Source organism: Salvelinus alpinus, chromosome 3 (assembly GCF_045679555.1).
Source record: "Salvelinus alpinus chromosome 3, SLU_Salpinus.1, whole genome shotgun sequence".
NCBI classification, from domain to species: Eukaryota; Metazoa; Chordata; class Actinopteri; order Salmoniformes; family Salmonidae; genus Salvelinus; species Salvelinus alpinus.
Window position 1 is genome coordinate 25349976 of NC_092088.1, and position 13347 is coordinate 25363322.

The window sequence follows — 13347 nt, forward strand, 5'->3', positions numbered from 1 at the left end:
AATGCCATTTAGCTAAATCCAGGAGGTGTTATGGTCAGATGACATGGAAATAGGTATTTGGCCACACACACCAATGGTGGGTTTGGCCTTCGGAAGAACAATGCATAGGATTAAATTTCCTACGTGCAATTAACATTATCTAAATGTTTTTAGAATACGCCATGGTGGTCATGTTCTTGTGTTCTCTAATAGGGCTTTGCTCTCCATGTTTCTGATATTTTGCAGTTTATCAATTTATCTGATTCATGCTTTACTTATAGTAGCTAGATTTGAATGTATTTTTCTGTGATAGTCACCATGTGACGTGTCCTGCAGTAAGATGTTTTTCTTTTCTTGCCAATTTGTATAACCTTTCTTGCTGAACGCAAATGAATAGTAAAAAATAAATGTAAAACAAACATCTTGTGTATTAAACATTTAATCATAATTTATTAATTTTTCATCTACAGTTATCTATTGCCATTCTCTCTTAAATATACAAAGTGCTACAGTACTATACTTCACTCATTTTGATGATCACCCCATGTGCAACCAATGCCATAACTTTAACTTATGTAAACGTAAATGTTCTCCATGTATCCAAGTGCTTAGAAAAGTTGTACACCCAAACCCAAACTGACCCCAGGCCTGAGGCACATAGAATGATCAATTCTCTCAGGTCTACCTAAGGTTACAGATGGAGTTCCACAGGGTTTGGTCCTTGGGCCATTATTGTTCTGATATGCTCCATCCAGCCCATCAAATCGCAAGAGATATTACTAATATGCTGATACCTAGACCTACACAACATGCCAAAGGGACAATTAGGAATTCATTAGGTATCAATTAGTTAGTGACGCCAGAATGGTCAACTAGTCCAGGACCAGCTGGGGGTTTTGAGCTGTGAGGGAACGGTAGACTCTGGCTGAGATTTCAGGTCCGATGCGTCTCTCCTTCCCTCCAGTCTTCACTAGTAGGCCTGCCAACAGCCCCCTCTTCTCTTCCTCAGACTCTAAGCAACTGTAGGCCTGAAGGTACAACATTAAACAAGTAAACTATCCACATCAGACCTGTGTCAAATATAGATTGACATACAGTATAAAAGTGTGTATTTAATCTATGCAGTTTGTTGAAATCATGTCAGTGATGTGGCCATGTCATACGCCAAACAAATTTCAACCTGACCACAAAGAAAACCCATAACTTCTGGTCATCTACTGTACCAACCTCCTATATATATATTTTTGCCCTTATATGCAATGAAAGTCAACCCATTACATAAGAGTCATATAAATGATTGGTAACGCTAAACAAAGCCTGCAGGTATAGGCCATTGTGGTACATTTATAATGAATTGGAGGACTTAACGTAAGCATTTATGACCACCACACAATGTCTTATTATATGTCATAATGATCCTGACTAAACAGACACGTAGATCGACTCCTACCTGCAGTAGTATCTGCGGTGAGGGGTAGGCTGTGGTCAAAGTGGAGGCCACTGCAGGGCTGACCCTGTTGAGCTGTGTGATCTGCCTGCTCCACACCTCGCCCAGCCCAGCCCCATCCCGCTCCACACGCACCCCACTGGCCCATGAGCCATCCACACAGAACGGCAACTCGCACCGCTCCGTCAGCAGCCTGCAGTGGCGTGGACAGGCGTGACCACAGTTTAAAGATTGTGCTCTACAGCAATGGACTGCTCACCAAGCCTCGTCAACCCTGGACAGCTACAGGGTTTGCAGGATTAAGTTTCAGCCTAGCTCAAACACACATTAGAATCTAAATCATGAAGTCGATCGGTATCTCAGGTTTGGTACTGCTGGGCAGGAGAAAAAGCCTGCATGCTTTGTAGTTTCCCACTGTATCCAGCACAAAAGTTGGTTACCAGACTTAGTGTTTAATCACAGTAAAGAAAGTAAGCTAGCGGTGCTCAAAGCCTATCCTCATGGCATGGCAGTAAATTAATTCCAACTGATAAGATTCCTAAGTTGAATAATTCTTAATGATGTGGAATATTAAGAGTTCACTGGGTTCATACTTGTAGGGCCGTTTGGACAGGGCCTTGGTGACGGCACACACGTGGTCTGTGACATCCTGCCAGCTGTCCAGGAACACCACGGTAATGTTCCGGTACAGTTGCAGAAAAACCAATACCTGAGGACAGATGAAGACAAGTTAGGAAAACCATCGCGCTCCATGACACGATGGGTAGGAACCGTTCGAGGAGCTTAGTTCAAAAAGCAGCTTGAAATGGTTCATTTTTGCACTACACTGGAAATGGAAAAACCAGCCGCTGCAGATGTATGTATTGAGGAGAGAAGAGAGATTGTATAGTATATCAGAAAGAGACCTTACCTCCTCAATGTCCAGATCCTCCATTCCCAACTGAGATCTTTGGCTCAACTCATGTACATCCCATGTCCCAGTCCTGGTGACAGACCAACATATACATCCAGCCTCTTCTCATACAGGGTGTCTCAAAGGACCAAGGTTCAGAGACACATTCTTAAAACAGATCTTATACTAACCAGCTATTTGCGTTGGATCCCATCACTAAAACAGTAACCACCATCTTGGCATCTCGGTTGAGGCACTCTGACAAAAGCTTGAAGAAAGACTCCACTTCCGATTCCTCCCCATTGCCATGCAGTGTCTGGGTGAACAGAAAAATATGAACGTTCGCTTTGCACACTGGTGGAGACACCAGGGAATTTGTTGAGGTTTAAAGGGCTCTCACCTGTTTGACTGAGACCACCATGCCCATGAAGTCAGTCAGACCCAACACCAGCAGAACCTGCTCCTCCTCCAGTGGTCCACTGCTGTCTTTCTCCTGACAACACCAAGACATTATCTAGTCAACCTGAGGGGCCGAGAGGGTCATGCAGTCGGGACCGACACAACAAGCCCAGTGTTGTGGTGCTAGCATTGTCTGTGGTGATGGTACGTTACCGGCGGAAGATCTCTGGTCCAAGTGATGCTGTGAGGGAGCTGCTGTGTCTCAATGCTACTCCTCCACTCAACTGCAGACAGAGTTCCCAGCAACACATCCGATCCATCATCCTGCAGTAGAGCTGGGGAGTGGAAACACACATTAAAAATGTCCACCATAGTTGTGTTGGTGGTCCTCTGATGTCACATCTTATTTACAGTGTGCCTTTGACACGGAGGAGGCTGGTGGGAGCAGCTATAGGAGGACAGGCTCATTGTAATGGCTGGAATTACATACATGGATCGGTATCAAACATATGGAAACCACGTTTGACTCAATTCCACTCGTTCCATTCCAGCCGTTACATGACCTGTCCTCCTATAGCGCCGCCCACCAGCCGCCTCTGCTTCAACACCATCTGAACCCCTTCCATCTACATTCACAAAGAACCAATTACCTGGATCAATACAGACAGTCAGACACTTCAAACAGTTCTCAGGTCTGAGGCTCTTTTGACGTTCTGCAGCTTCTTTTCTCCTCTGTTGATCTTCTCGTCTCTCCTCTTTCTCTTCAGCCCTCACCCTCTTGAGTTTCTCTCTGGCCTCCTTCCTCTCCTCAACTCTCTGTCTGTCTGTCTGTATCTCCTCTTTTGTTCGGCGTTTTTTCCCCGGACTTGCGGTACCGGACCTAGCGGGTCGTGGAGCCACCAATGTGTCACTTGGTTCGGTTATGGCTGTTGACTTGCAATCTGTGTTGTAGTCTTTGTTGCCCTGTTCGAGACTGTCAGTAGGACTATTGGCCGTCGCTGTTGCATTGTTATCGTCACCCTGATCGGTAAATGCAACGCATTTGATTGAAGGTTTAGTTTCAGCATCGCTTTCGCCCTCAGATTCAGATATCTCCCATGTTTTGGCTCTTTTCAATACAGACATATTTCTACCCAAGACAAAATAATGGAATGCCTTTTCATAACGGAATGCAATATTACACAAACCAAACCTAAGACAGCAGAAGAAACCTAGCAATAACGGAATTACACCAGCCGCAGTTTGAACTTCACCGTTTTCAAACTGGTTATATTTATAATGCGGGTTGCAGCTTCTGGCAACGATGTATCACCTTCTGGACGGAGTGATACGAGGGACAAACATCAAATCGTTCTTCGTAATTCAATGCCCTCATTTGTAGTCAGCCGTAATATCTCAAATCATGATGGCCAACTGACTGTCAGTCAGAGGAGGCTGGTGGGCAGAGCTACAGGAGGACGGGCTCATTGTAACGGCTAGAATGGAATAATGGAAGGGTTGGAGTCAAACATGTGTTTTCCATATGTTTGATGTATTTGATACCATTTATTTATTCCATCCTAACCATTACAATGAACCCGTCCTCCTATAGCTCTTCCAACCAGCCTCCTCTGCTGTCAGTATTTAACATTCTATTTCTAATGGTTAATCCTACAGCTATACTGCACGTGTGTGTAGGTGTGCGTGTGTGAGACCTGAACCATCATTGGATTAGAATTCTTTAACTGGAACAGCAGATGGTGGACAGGCTGGCAGAGACACGTCAACTGTCATGATCCTTGCCTTAGCTTGTACAGAACAGTACACTTGAGGCATGTTGTTCATAGACCAACTGTCTCTCACAGGTATTTCCTGATTGGATTGTATGAATGATGTCTCAAAACCACATCTCTCTCACACACACACACTGTATAAATAGCATTATAAACTGGGTGGTTCGAGCCCTGAATGCTGATTGGCTGAAAGTCGTGTTATATCAGACCGTCTACCACAGGTATGACAAAACATTTATTTGTACTGCTCTAATTACTTTGGTTACCAGTTTATAATAGCAATAAAGCACTTCGGGTGTTTGTGGTATATCCTCCTGAAAAGTGTTTGGGTTGAAAAAAAACATGTTACCAAGATGTTTTATTATTGTTATTTATCTGTAAGTGCAAAATTGCCCTCTGTAGTGGTCATTAGGAAGTAAATATGAAAAGATTTACATTACAGTAGGTGAAAAACATAGTTGTGGCATCCGGGTGTCCACTACAGAGGATATTTCTTGATAAGCTCTACTTTTGCCTATTATTTAATGTGAACAAATTATTACACCGTTCTGATAACTCACTTAACTATTCCTGAGCTATTCACTTTCTAGAAACAATTTGAATATCAAACTTACAAAAATTATAATGAATAATTACACACACATTTTTTAAAGAATGTGATATCATTGAAAAGCCCAGAATGTCCTCTCAGAAGGACAACAGGACTTAATACAGTGGCTTGTATGACCTCGGCGTTAATGGACCAAGAACTGATGTCCACTAGGCACTCTGCGTTGCGTCATGCTAAGAACAGCCCTTGGTCGTGGTATATTAGCCATATATCACACCTCCGCGGGCCTTATTGCTTAAATACAACATTATAATAACACAAAACTATATAACCTCTTGATTGGGCATTATTGCTTAAATACAACATTAGAATAACACAATTATAAAAACCCCAAACTTGGGAACTTGGCCATCTTTCTAGAGCTCCGACTTTCCGATCTGAAATTCACCGACGCCATGATTTTACCTCGTATTTTTCCGAGTTCCCAGTTGTTTTGAACGCGGCATAAGATACTATCCCTACTTATTTGACAGGAGCTGGGGATCCAATCCAGACGAGGAACTGTGTCAGCAAGGAAGTGACGATAGCGCACGAGGGCAGTGGAAGTTCTTGCCATTACACCTCGAGCCCTTGCGAGCGTTCAGCGACTTGTAAAGCATCCGTGTATTCGAAAAGTGTCTCATAATCTATCCATATACTTTAAAGAGCGCGCAATCGGCGTAGTTGCAGCTTGGAATACGGCGATTTATTGAATAACCGTTCGGTTCTCCCGACCGACATAAACAGAAAACAAATGGGTATTTACGTTTAGGCTACTTTAGTATTGTGGACCTCGTTTTAGCTTACTATGGCGCAGCCGGCAGAGAAAGGTATGGGGCCCAAGGTATTCTGTTAAATGTTTTTATGTGGATAAAGAGAGATCATCAAATTCAGAGATCCATTGCCAAGAAACCCCTCTTGAATTGTGCAAGATCACAAATTCTTCTTGTAATTGCTTAGTTGGCAAACCTGGCTCACTGCAAACTCCACAAATGTCTTCTGTTTATATTTATTATGGTTATTTATAACATTTAATTAGTTATTGAATATTCACTATGTTGGCCAAATCTATAAAGTGCAGTGGTCGTGTTGTTGGTCCTATAGCTCACACGTTGTGCAAGCTTTTGTTTCCAGCCCAGCATTAACTCAAATGATTCAACAAATTAACTGCTCATCAAAACCCTCATTAACTGACTGAAGTGTGATAGTGCTGGGCTGGAACAAAAGCCTACACACCCTGTAGGTTTCCAGGACCAGGGTTGCTGACCACTGGCATTTAGCAGCAACGTTTTGTGACATGGCTGTTAGTCACATGTCATGCATCACACTGTCTCCTCACAGCATACTACCGCTTTCTGGTATTGTTCTTCAACTGTCTGCTCACGTTTGGCTCCTACTTCTGCTTCGACATCCCTAGTGTCCTCCAGGACCAGTTCCAAGGGGTGAGTCGCAGGAGTAGCCTATATATAGGCCTTTACACAATGAGAGTAAAGTAGCCTTGTCACTCACACTGAATGCACTCATTTCACCACAGAGCTTAACTAATAATTCTACACATTGACCCTCCTTAATTACACGCTTTGTGATGGAATCATGAATTACACCGTGTCTAACGCACGAGGCAGAATCGGGTTGATAACAAATCACTGTTCATTTTCCCCCTGCACAAAGAATTTGACGTGTGCCAATACAACAGTGATCAATGGGACAGTGGACTGTGTGGAGGGACTGGGGATGACGCCTCAGGAGTATAATCTGCTCTATGCCATCTATGCCTGGACGTAAGTGTAAACAACCCCTATATATTCATGAAATGATTAACTATAGGCCCTATATCTAACTCTTTTCTCTCTGTCAACAGTAATGCAGTGGTGGTTATAATGGCTGGGTTCCTTATTGACAAACTAGGCAACCGCTGTAAGTTGATATTGTCTGCTCTACTGCACTAAACTGAGATTCAAAACTCTGACATTTTTAATCATTGAACTCACATTGATTGATATACTGGATCGACCCATGTTTTTATTCTCTGGTGTATGGTGCGGAATGTTCTGTTGGTTCTCCTAATGCTCTCTCTGTCTCTGTCTCTCTGTGTGTGTAGTTGGTGTCTTCCTCTTCTCCTTCCTGTGTGTGCTGGGGTCAGCCATCTTTGCTCTGGGTTCTCACTTCAAAGGAACAGCCTACCTGCTCCCTCTCATGCTCACCGGCCGTTTGCTGTTTGGCTCTGGCAATGGATCACTCACCAGTAAGGCCACCTTTAATATCTGATTCACACGATAGGCTGTCCTGGTTACGCATCCACCATAGTTTCTGGAACCGTGCTGGAAAGAACAATGTGAAAAGAAAATGTACGACCCAGGCCAAGCACAGTACGGAATGAGGCAATATACTGCTACGGGCCGAGTTCCAATACTTTCAAAGTCATCCTTCCTGCATTTGAGAACTAAGCACCCTATCCCTCCCCCTCAGTTGTCCAGAACCGGATTACAGCGTTCTGGTTCCGGGGGAAGGAACTGGCCCTGGCTTTTGGCCTGACCCTGGCCTTCTCCCGCCTGGGCTCCGTCCTCAACTTCTTCCTCACCCAGAGGTTCCAGGCCCAGTACGGCATGCAGTGGACCCTATGGGGAGGTAGGACATACAGCGGCTGCACTATATTTTACGGCACATAAATTACCTGGTAGTTATGTCGAAATGACATGGTAAAACGGTAATGGCACAATAATAACCTATGAGACTTTTGATTCCTAAGGATCCATTAAACAAGCAACGCAAGGCACTTTTTGGTATAAAGTATTTGGAAATTGTGTTGAAATGGGTATGAGAGAGTACCCATTGATACCACAATTTCTTAGTAAATACTAGTGGAAACAGTAGTACTACTGGAATACCAGGTAAATATACTCGTGGGAAAAGTACAGTAAATGAAAAGTGCTCAAATATAACTGTATAATAAAGCAGTAAAGCAAGACGAGGCTGTGATCAATCCTGAATTGTTCACAGCTAAGGTGTGTGTGTGTGTGTGTGTGTGTGTGTGTGTGTGTGTGTGTGCGCAGGTGCCTTCCTGTGTGTGCTGGGCTTCATGTCTGCCATCACGGTCAGTGCCCTGGACAAGGTGGGCATGAAGCAGCTGGGACTGGATGGGGCCATTCAGGAAGAGTCACGCAAAGTGGTGAGTTGAATGGGCTTGGGTGGTATTCATAAGACGCCAAACGGGAAGAAAACAGACTGAAACAGGGAGGGACTACCTGAACTTGTTTAATAAGAAATGCTAAAGATATCCTTCGGGGTTGCAAAACATTTAAAAACATTTTCCATTGTATGCTCAAATGAATTTTACAATCCTGTTGACTTGCCTTTGTACCTATTGACAGGATAGATATGTCTATGTGTCTGTGTAGAGGTTTCAGGATGTGAAGCTGCTCTCTCTCAGATACTGGCTGTTGGTTCTCACCATCATGTTCTTCTACAACGGCATCTTTCCCTTCATAGCTGACGCCAGGTATTGATTTACATATGCACACAGATTTACATATGCACGCACACACACACAGGCATGCACACACACAGCCTACATTTTCACACTTTACTCTCAGAGACTAGGGTTACAAAATTCCAGTAACTTTCCTAAAATTCCCAGTTTTTTCCAGAAATCCTGGTTGGACTATTCTGGATCTTATTCCTTCCTGACTCCAGGAATCTTTCAACCGGGACATCTGGACAACCTGAGATTTTTGGGAAAGTTAGCAGCATTTTGCAACCCTATAACTCCCACAGTTGAATATTTAAACAGTATGTGATTCCTCTCGTCTCCCTTTCCAGTAAGTTCATACAAGACAAGTACAGTGACTACAGCCAGAAAGAGGCAGCCTACATCGCTGGTGCAGTATATGACAGCTCCCTAGTCCTCTCTGCCACCGTCGGAATTCTCATCGTAAGCCACCATTGCTATACCTTATGCTGCGTACAACAGCTGTATTATGGCAACCTTACCTGAACCAGTGAGAACCTCATTCATAAATCCTGCTTTCTGGTATCTGAGGTAGTCACAACAACCGTCAAATTCTAAACTGTGACAAAGTGCTTTTCAGTAATTAGCTTAGACCCCAAACAGCAAGCAGAAGTTAGAAGCAGCACAGTGGCCAGGAAAAACGAACCTTTGACCACCAGATCTGATGTACTGTATATATCTGACTCTCTCATTGGTGTGCCTTTTTCTCTGTTGTTGTAATTGTTGACACTTGTGTGTTTGTGTTGCAGGACAACGTGGGGTTGCGTGGGGTCTTTGCTCTGGCCTGTGCTGTCCTCACGCTGCCTGTCTTTGGCCTCCTGGCCTTCACTTTCGTCCCCCCTCTGGTATCCACCATTTGGCTGGGGGTCACCTACTCCTTCGCTGCTGTGAGTAGCCCTATCAAAGAGTTAAATTGAATATTGTAATGTACTGTCCGGTGTGGCAGTTGGTTGAGTATTGTGCTTGCGACGGCAGGATTGTGGGTTCGATTCCCACAGGGGGACCGGTATGAAAATGTTTAAACTCACTACTGTAAGTCTCTCTGGATAAGAGTGTCTGCTAAATGACAAAAATGTAAATATATACATGTGTGAGCCCTATACTTTCACTATACTAAGCCTGCTCTCAAGTAGCTCTGTAACCCATTGCAGATTCCACCTATTTTTGTACACTTCAGCTAGTATCCTTCTGATTTAGGGTAAACACCCTGGGAAGATCTCAGTTGCATACTCCTCGCGTCCTCTCTCCTCGTCTCCGTCTCAAAACCCATTGGAGGAGAAGGTCAGTGGGGAGGGACCTCTGGCTTTCTTATTCAATGGGAATTTGGGAAGGAGACGAGGGGATGGGAGGAGTATGCAATTGATCTTCCCCTGTTCTGTTTGGTAGTGTATAAAACTGCTCTTTCGAGTGCACATTTACTGTTAAGTTGCATATTGTATACAGGTTGGAGAGGATTCACATACAGTAGGTGACTCAATTGGTCTATTGGCAGTCCCCATTGAAGTGTAGGAAAGGGATTGTCTTGTGCATTTTCATTGAAGAACATTGAAAATACACTTGCAATGACACACGTGCTCTTTCTTAGATGTATGTGTGTTGTTTTTCAGGCAAGCATGTGGCCCTCTATTCCCCTGGTGGTCCCTCAGGCAACTCTGGGGACAGCTATGGGTCTTGCCACCTCAGTACAGATGGTAGGAATTGGCATATCCAACCTTGTCGTTGGCCAGATCTTGGGAACCAAGACAAGGTAGAGCTCACTGCAGCACAATGATGATGTGATGTCAACAAATTGCCGTATTCTTTTTTCTTTTATTTTCGGTGTAGTGTTATGGCATGTCTGTATGTAAACTGTGCGCGTCTCCTGTGCGGGTAGTGACGCTAAGATCCCACTGTGGCGCTGGCAACAGATGATGATCTTCATGTTGGCCAACACCATCGCCTGCATCGTCACCTCTGTGGTGCTCAACATCGTGGACCACCGCCAGGTCAGACCAGACTCACTTTCTTTCTGTCTCCCTCCTCCATTTCCCGTGTCACTGCCACGACACGTGTCCGTTCTATAATGAAACTCGACCCATCTAAAATAATGTGTTCCGATTGTCCGAAGTAACTCTAGCACTTGAAATCAGCTCATTGAGCTGAAATGGTTTGCTTTCATGTCAAATGATTAGATACCTAGAGCAACATCAACTGTTTGTGTGTGTGTGTGTGTCACCTCTGAGGAGATCCTTTAGTCAATGTAACAATGAAGTTGTATCATTTTCTACAGTTGTTATATTGTGTTACATCAGTAAATCTTCTCTTGTCTTGTATCCTCAGGGTGGTATTCTGAATAAGACAACCAAGAGATCTGGCTCCCCGCCCCCCAGCGGACCTTCAGACAGAGAACCTCTCGTGGAGGGAGAGGAGGGGCAGAATGAGGAAGGGGCTGTTCGCTCTCCCTCCAACAGTTCCTAATCACCTCACTCTTCTCTTAGAAGAGTCTGCCTCCAGATAGTTGAACTGAAATTTGTACACAATCAGATGGAATTGTTTTCTTTCTCTATCTATATCTCTTGAGCCTTTTTGGGGGGATTTTTTAAACAGGATTTGTCAAGGGAAAACACCTCAAGACTCTGCCTATAATCTGAAAATGGAGGTGGTCGGATTCCCTCCCCTCATGGTTCACTAATCTTGTAGATTATACTACACTTATCAGACAGACACTAAATATTGCCTTTTTTTAAATCATGGTTTGTGTCAATGGAGCCTTTGCCCAAGTACAAGGCTCATGTTATTGAGTGCTACGGCAACAAACAGTGAACAGTATTGAAGTCAGCAAAATCATGTCTTCACACTAAAACAATCGGAAGCTAACTAATGCATGTTTTTGGTTTTGGTCCTTATTTCAGTGATCCAAAAGTTCTCCTTTTATAAGGTTAAACATGTAAGTTGGTTACTAATTTAACCACTATTAATAATGAGTCAACAATAACCTGTTGTATAACTGTTTATATAATTGTTTCAGTGATATTTCTGCATATGTTTCTGTGATGCCAATAATGACATCTTTTAATTTCAGATGGCAACAACATCGCTTCGGTTTACATGAGCTCTCTTTTTTAATGTTTTTTTAATATGATTGTGACGTTTGTTGTTAGCAGTGGTCCAAAATGCTCAAGTTGATGTAACATGCAGCAATTTGTTCTGGCAATTACTGCCTTTTTAATCAAACACACTATTGAAAATAGTGAGTTTGAGCTGCTTTTACTACAGGTTTCAGTCAATAGTGACTATGCATGCAGCGGTTCAAGGTTCGCCAGTGTGAACCTTCTATAAGGGAATGGGATTGATTTGCTTTATACTGACAAGCTAGCACAAATAAAAAGGTGTTGCTACAGTAACGACTGGTGTTGTCATAGCTGTATTTTCGCAAATTTCAAAGGCTTTTTGTACAACTGGCTGACGAAAAGAAACATTCAGCTGTTGCATAGTGGTTTCTGTCATTTACTGTACACCAAATTAGCACATCTCGCATAATGATTAGTGGAAGAACAATAAAACTATTCTAGTAGGCCTTCAGCAGATTAACTGAGGGTTATATGATGGCATTAAAGATGTTGACACGAGACATATTTAAATCACATATGCGACCGTTCAAAAGTTTGGGGTCACTTAAATGTCCTTGTTTTATTTTTTTGTCCATTTAAAATAACGTCAAATTGATCAGAATTACAGTGTAGACATTGTTATTGTTGTAAATGACTATCGTAGCTGGAAACGGCAGATTTTTTATGGAATGTCTACATAGGCGTACAGAGGCCCATTATCAGCAACCATCACTCTGTGTTCCAATGGCACATTGTGTTAGCTAATCCAAGTTTATCATTTTAAAAGGCTAATTGATCATTAGAAAACCCTTTTGCAATTATGTTAGCACAGCTGAAAAGTGTTCTGATTAAAGAAGCAATACAACTGCCCTTCTTTAGACTAGTTGAGTATCTGGAGCATCAGCATTTGTGGGTTCGATTACAGGCTCAAAATGGCAAGAAACAAAGACTTTCTTCTGAAACTCGTCAGTCTATTCTTGTTCTGAGAAATGAAGGCTATGCCATGTGAGAAATTGACAAGAAACTGAATATGGTTGCTGATAATGGGCCTCTGAACGCCTGTGTAGATATTCCATTCAAAATCAGCCATTTCCAGCTACAAGTCATTTACAAAATTAACAATGTCTACACTGTATTTCTGATCAATTTGATGTTATTTTAATGGACAAAATGTTTTGCTTTTCTTCAAAAAACAAGGACAGTTCTAAGTGATCCCAAACTTTTGAACGGTAGTGTACATTTAAAATGAATTAAGAAAATAAATGATCAATTTACAGTGTACAGTAGTTATTCTCTGTATAGCCTACCATGCTGGAGCAGTCTCAAGCATTGGCCAGGGAGCCAGAGGAACATGATGCTGAACGAAACCTTGATGGACATTCTGAAGGAGGACTACACAGTGGTCCAGGTGGTGTCTGACCACAGCGCACACAGAGATGAACTGCAGGCCTGCATCTGGACCAAAGAGCAACACATCTAAGTACATACATTTATATACATATTATTTTTTTTGGAGGGGGGGGGGGTAGTTTGCATCAGAGTTTGGGTTTATTATGGAAGATATGAGGTGTGTTGGGACATTTGTTGGTAGTTTATGTGACCTGTTTTTACAAAACCACTGACTTTTCAGCTAATATTGAGAGTTTCCATTTTTCTACCTACACAGGACATG

General features: G+C 42.9%; 2 protein-coding genes across 2 annotated transcripts; one reads left to right on the forward strand and one right to left on the reverse strand.

Moving 5' to 3' along the window:
* Window positions 1-402: 402 nt before the first annotated feature.
* LOC139570405 (probable crossover junction endonuclease EME2) lies at window positions 403-4082 on the reverse strand. Its single transcript, XM_071392247.1, has 8 exons — window positions 3368-4082; window positions 2931-3052; window positions 2719-2811; window positions 2510-2634; window positions 2337-2409; window positions 2020-2135; window positions 1430-1619; window positions 403-1007 (listed from the first exon to the last, which is right to left on the reverse strand). Exons 1-8 carry the CDS (start codon window positions 3840-3842, stop codon window positions 852-854), a joined length of 1350 nt encoding a protein of 449 aa, XP_071248348.1. The 5' UTR covers window positions 3843-4082; the 3' UTR covers window positions 403-851.
* Window positions 4083-5588: 1506 nt separating this feature from the next.
* mfsd1l (major facilitator superfamily domain containing 1-like) lies at window positions 5589-11969 on the forward strand. The gene is made up of 13 exons (XM_071392245.1): window positions 5589-5908; window positions 6420-6520; window positions 6750-6859; window positions 6940-6995; window positions 7180-7323; window positions 7548-7706; window positions 8132-8247; window positions 8477-8577; window positions 8898-9009; window positions 9336-9473; window positions 10194-10333; window positions 10460-10571; window positions 10906-11969. Exons 1-13 carry the CDS (start codon window positions 5887-5889, stop codon window positions 11041-11043), a joined length of 1449 nt encoding a protein of 482 aa, XP_071248346.1. The 5' UTR covers window positions 5589-5886; the 3' UTR covers window positions 11044-11969.
* The last annotated feature ends 1378 nt before the right edge of the window (window positions 11970-13347 follow it).

Bases quoted from the DNA above. Each gene is read 5' to 3' on its own strand.
- LOC139570405 (XM_071392247.1), bottom strand. From the start codon at position 3,842: ATGTCTGTATTGAAAAGAGCCAAAACATGGGAGATATCTGAATCTGAG. The intron at 3,053-3,367 runs GTAATTGGTTCT...TCCACTCCCCAG, and splicing joins GACTGTCTGTATTGATCCAG to CTCTACTGCAGGATGATGGA. The intron at 1,620-2,019 runs GTATGAACCCAG...ACGCCACTGCAG, and splicing joins CTGTCCAAACGGCCCTACAA to GCTGCTGACGGAGCGGTGCG.
- mfsd1l (XM_071392245.1), top strand. From the start codon at position 5,887: ATGGCGCAGCCGGCAGAGAAAG. The intron at 6,996-7,179 runs GTAAGTTGATAT...CTGTGTGTGTAG, and splicing joins TGACAAACTAGGCAACCGCT to TTGGTGTCTTCCTCTTCTCC. The intron at 8,578-8,897 runs GTATTGATTTAC...CTCCCTTTCCAG, and splicing joins CCCTTCATAGCTGACGCCAG to TAAGTTCATACAAGACAAGT.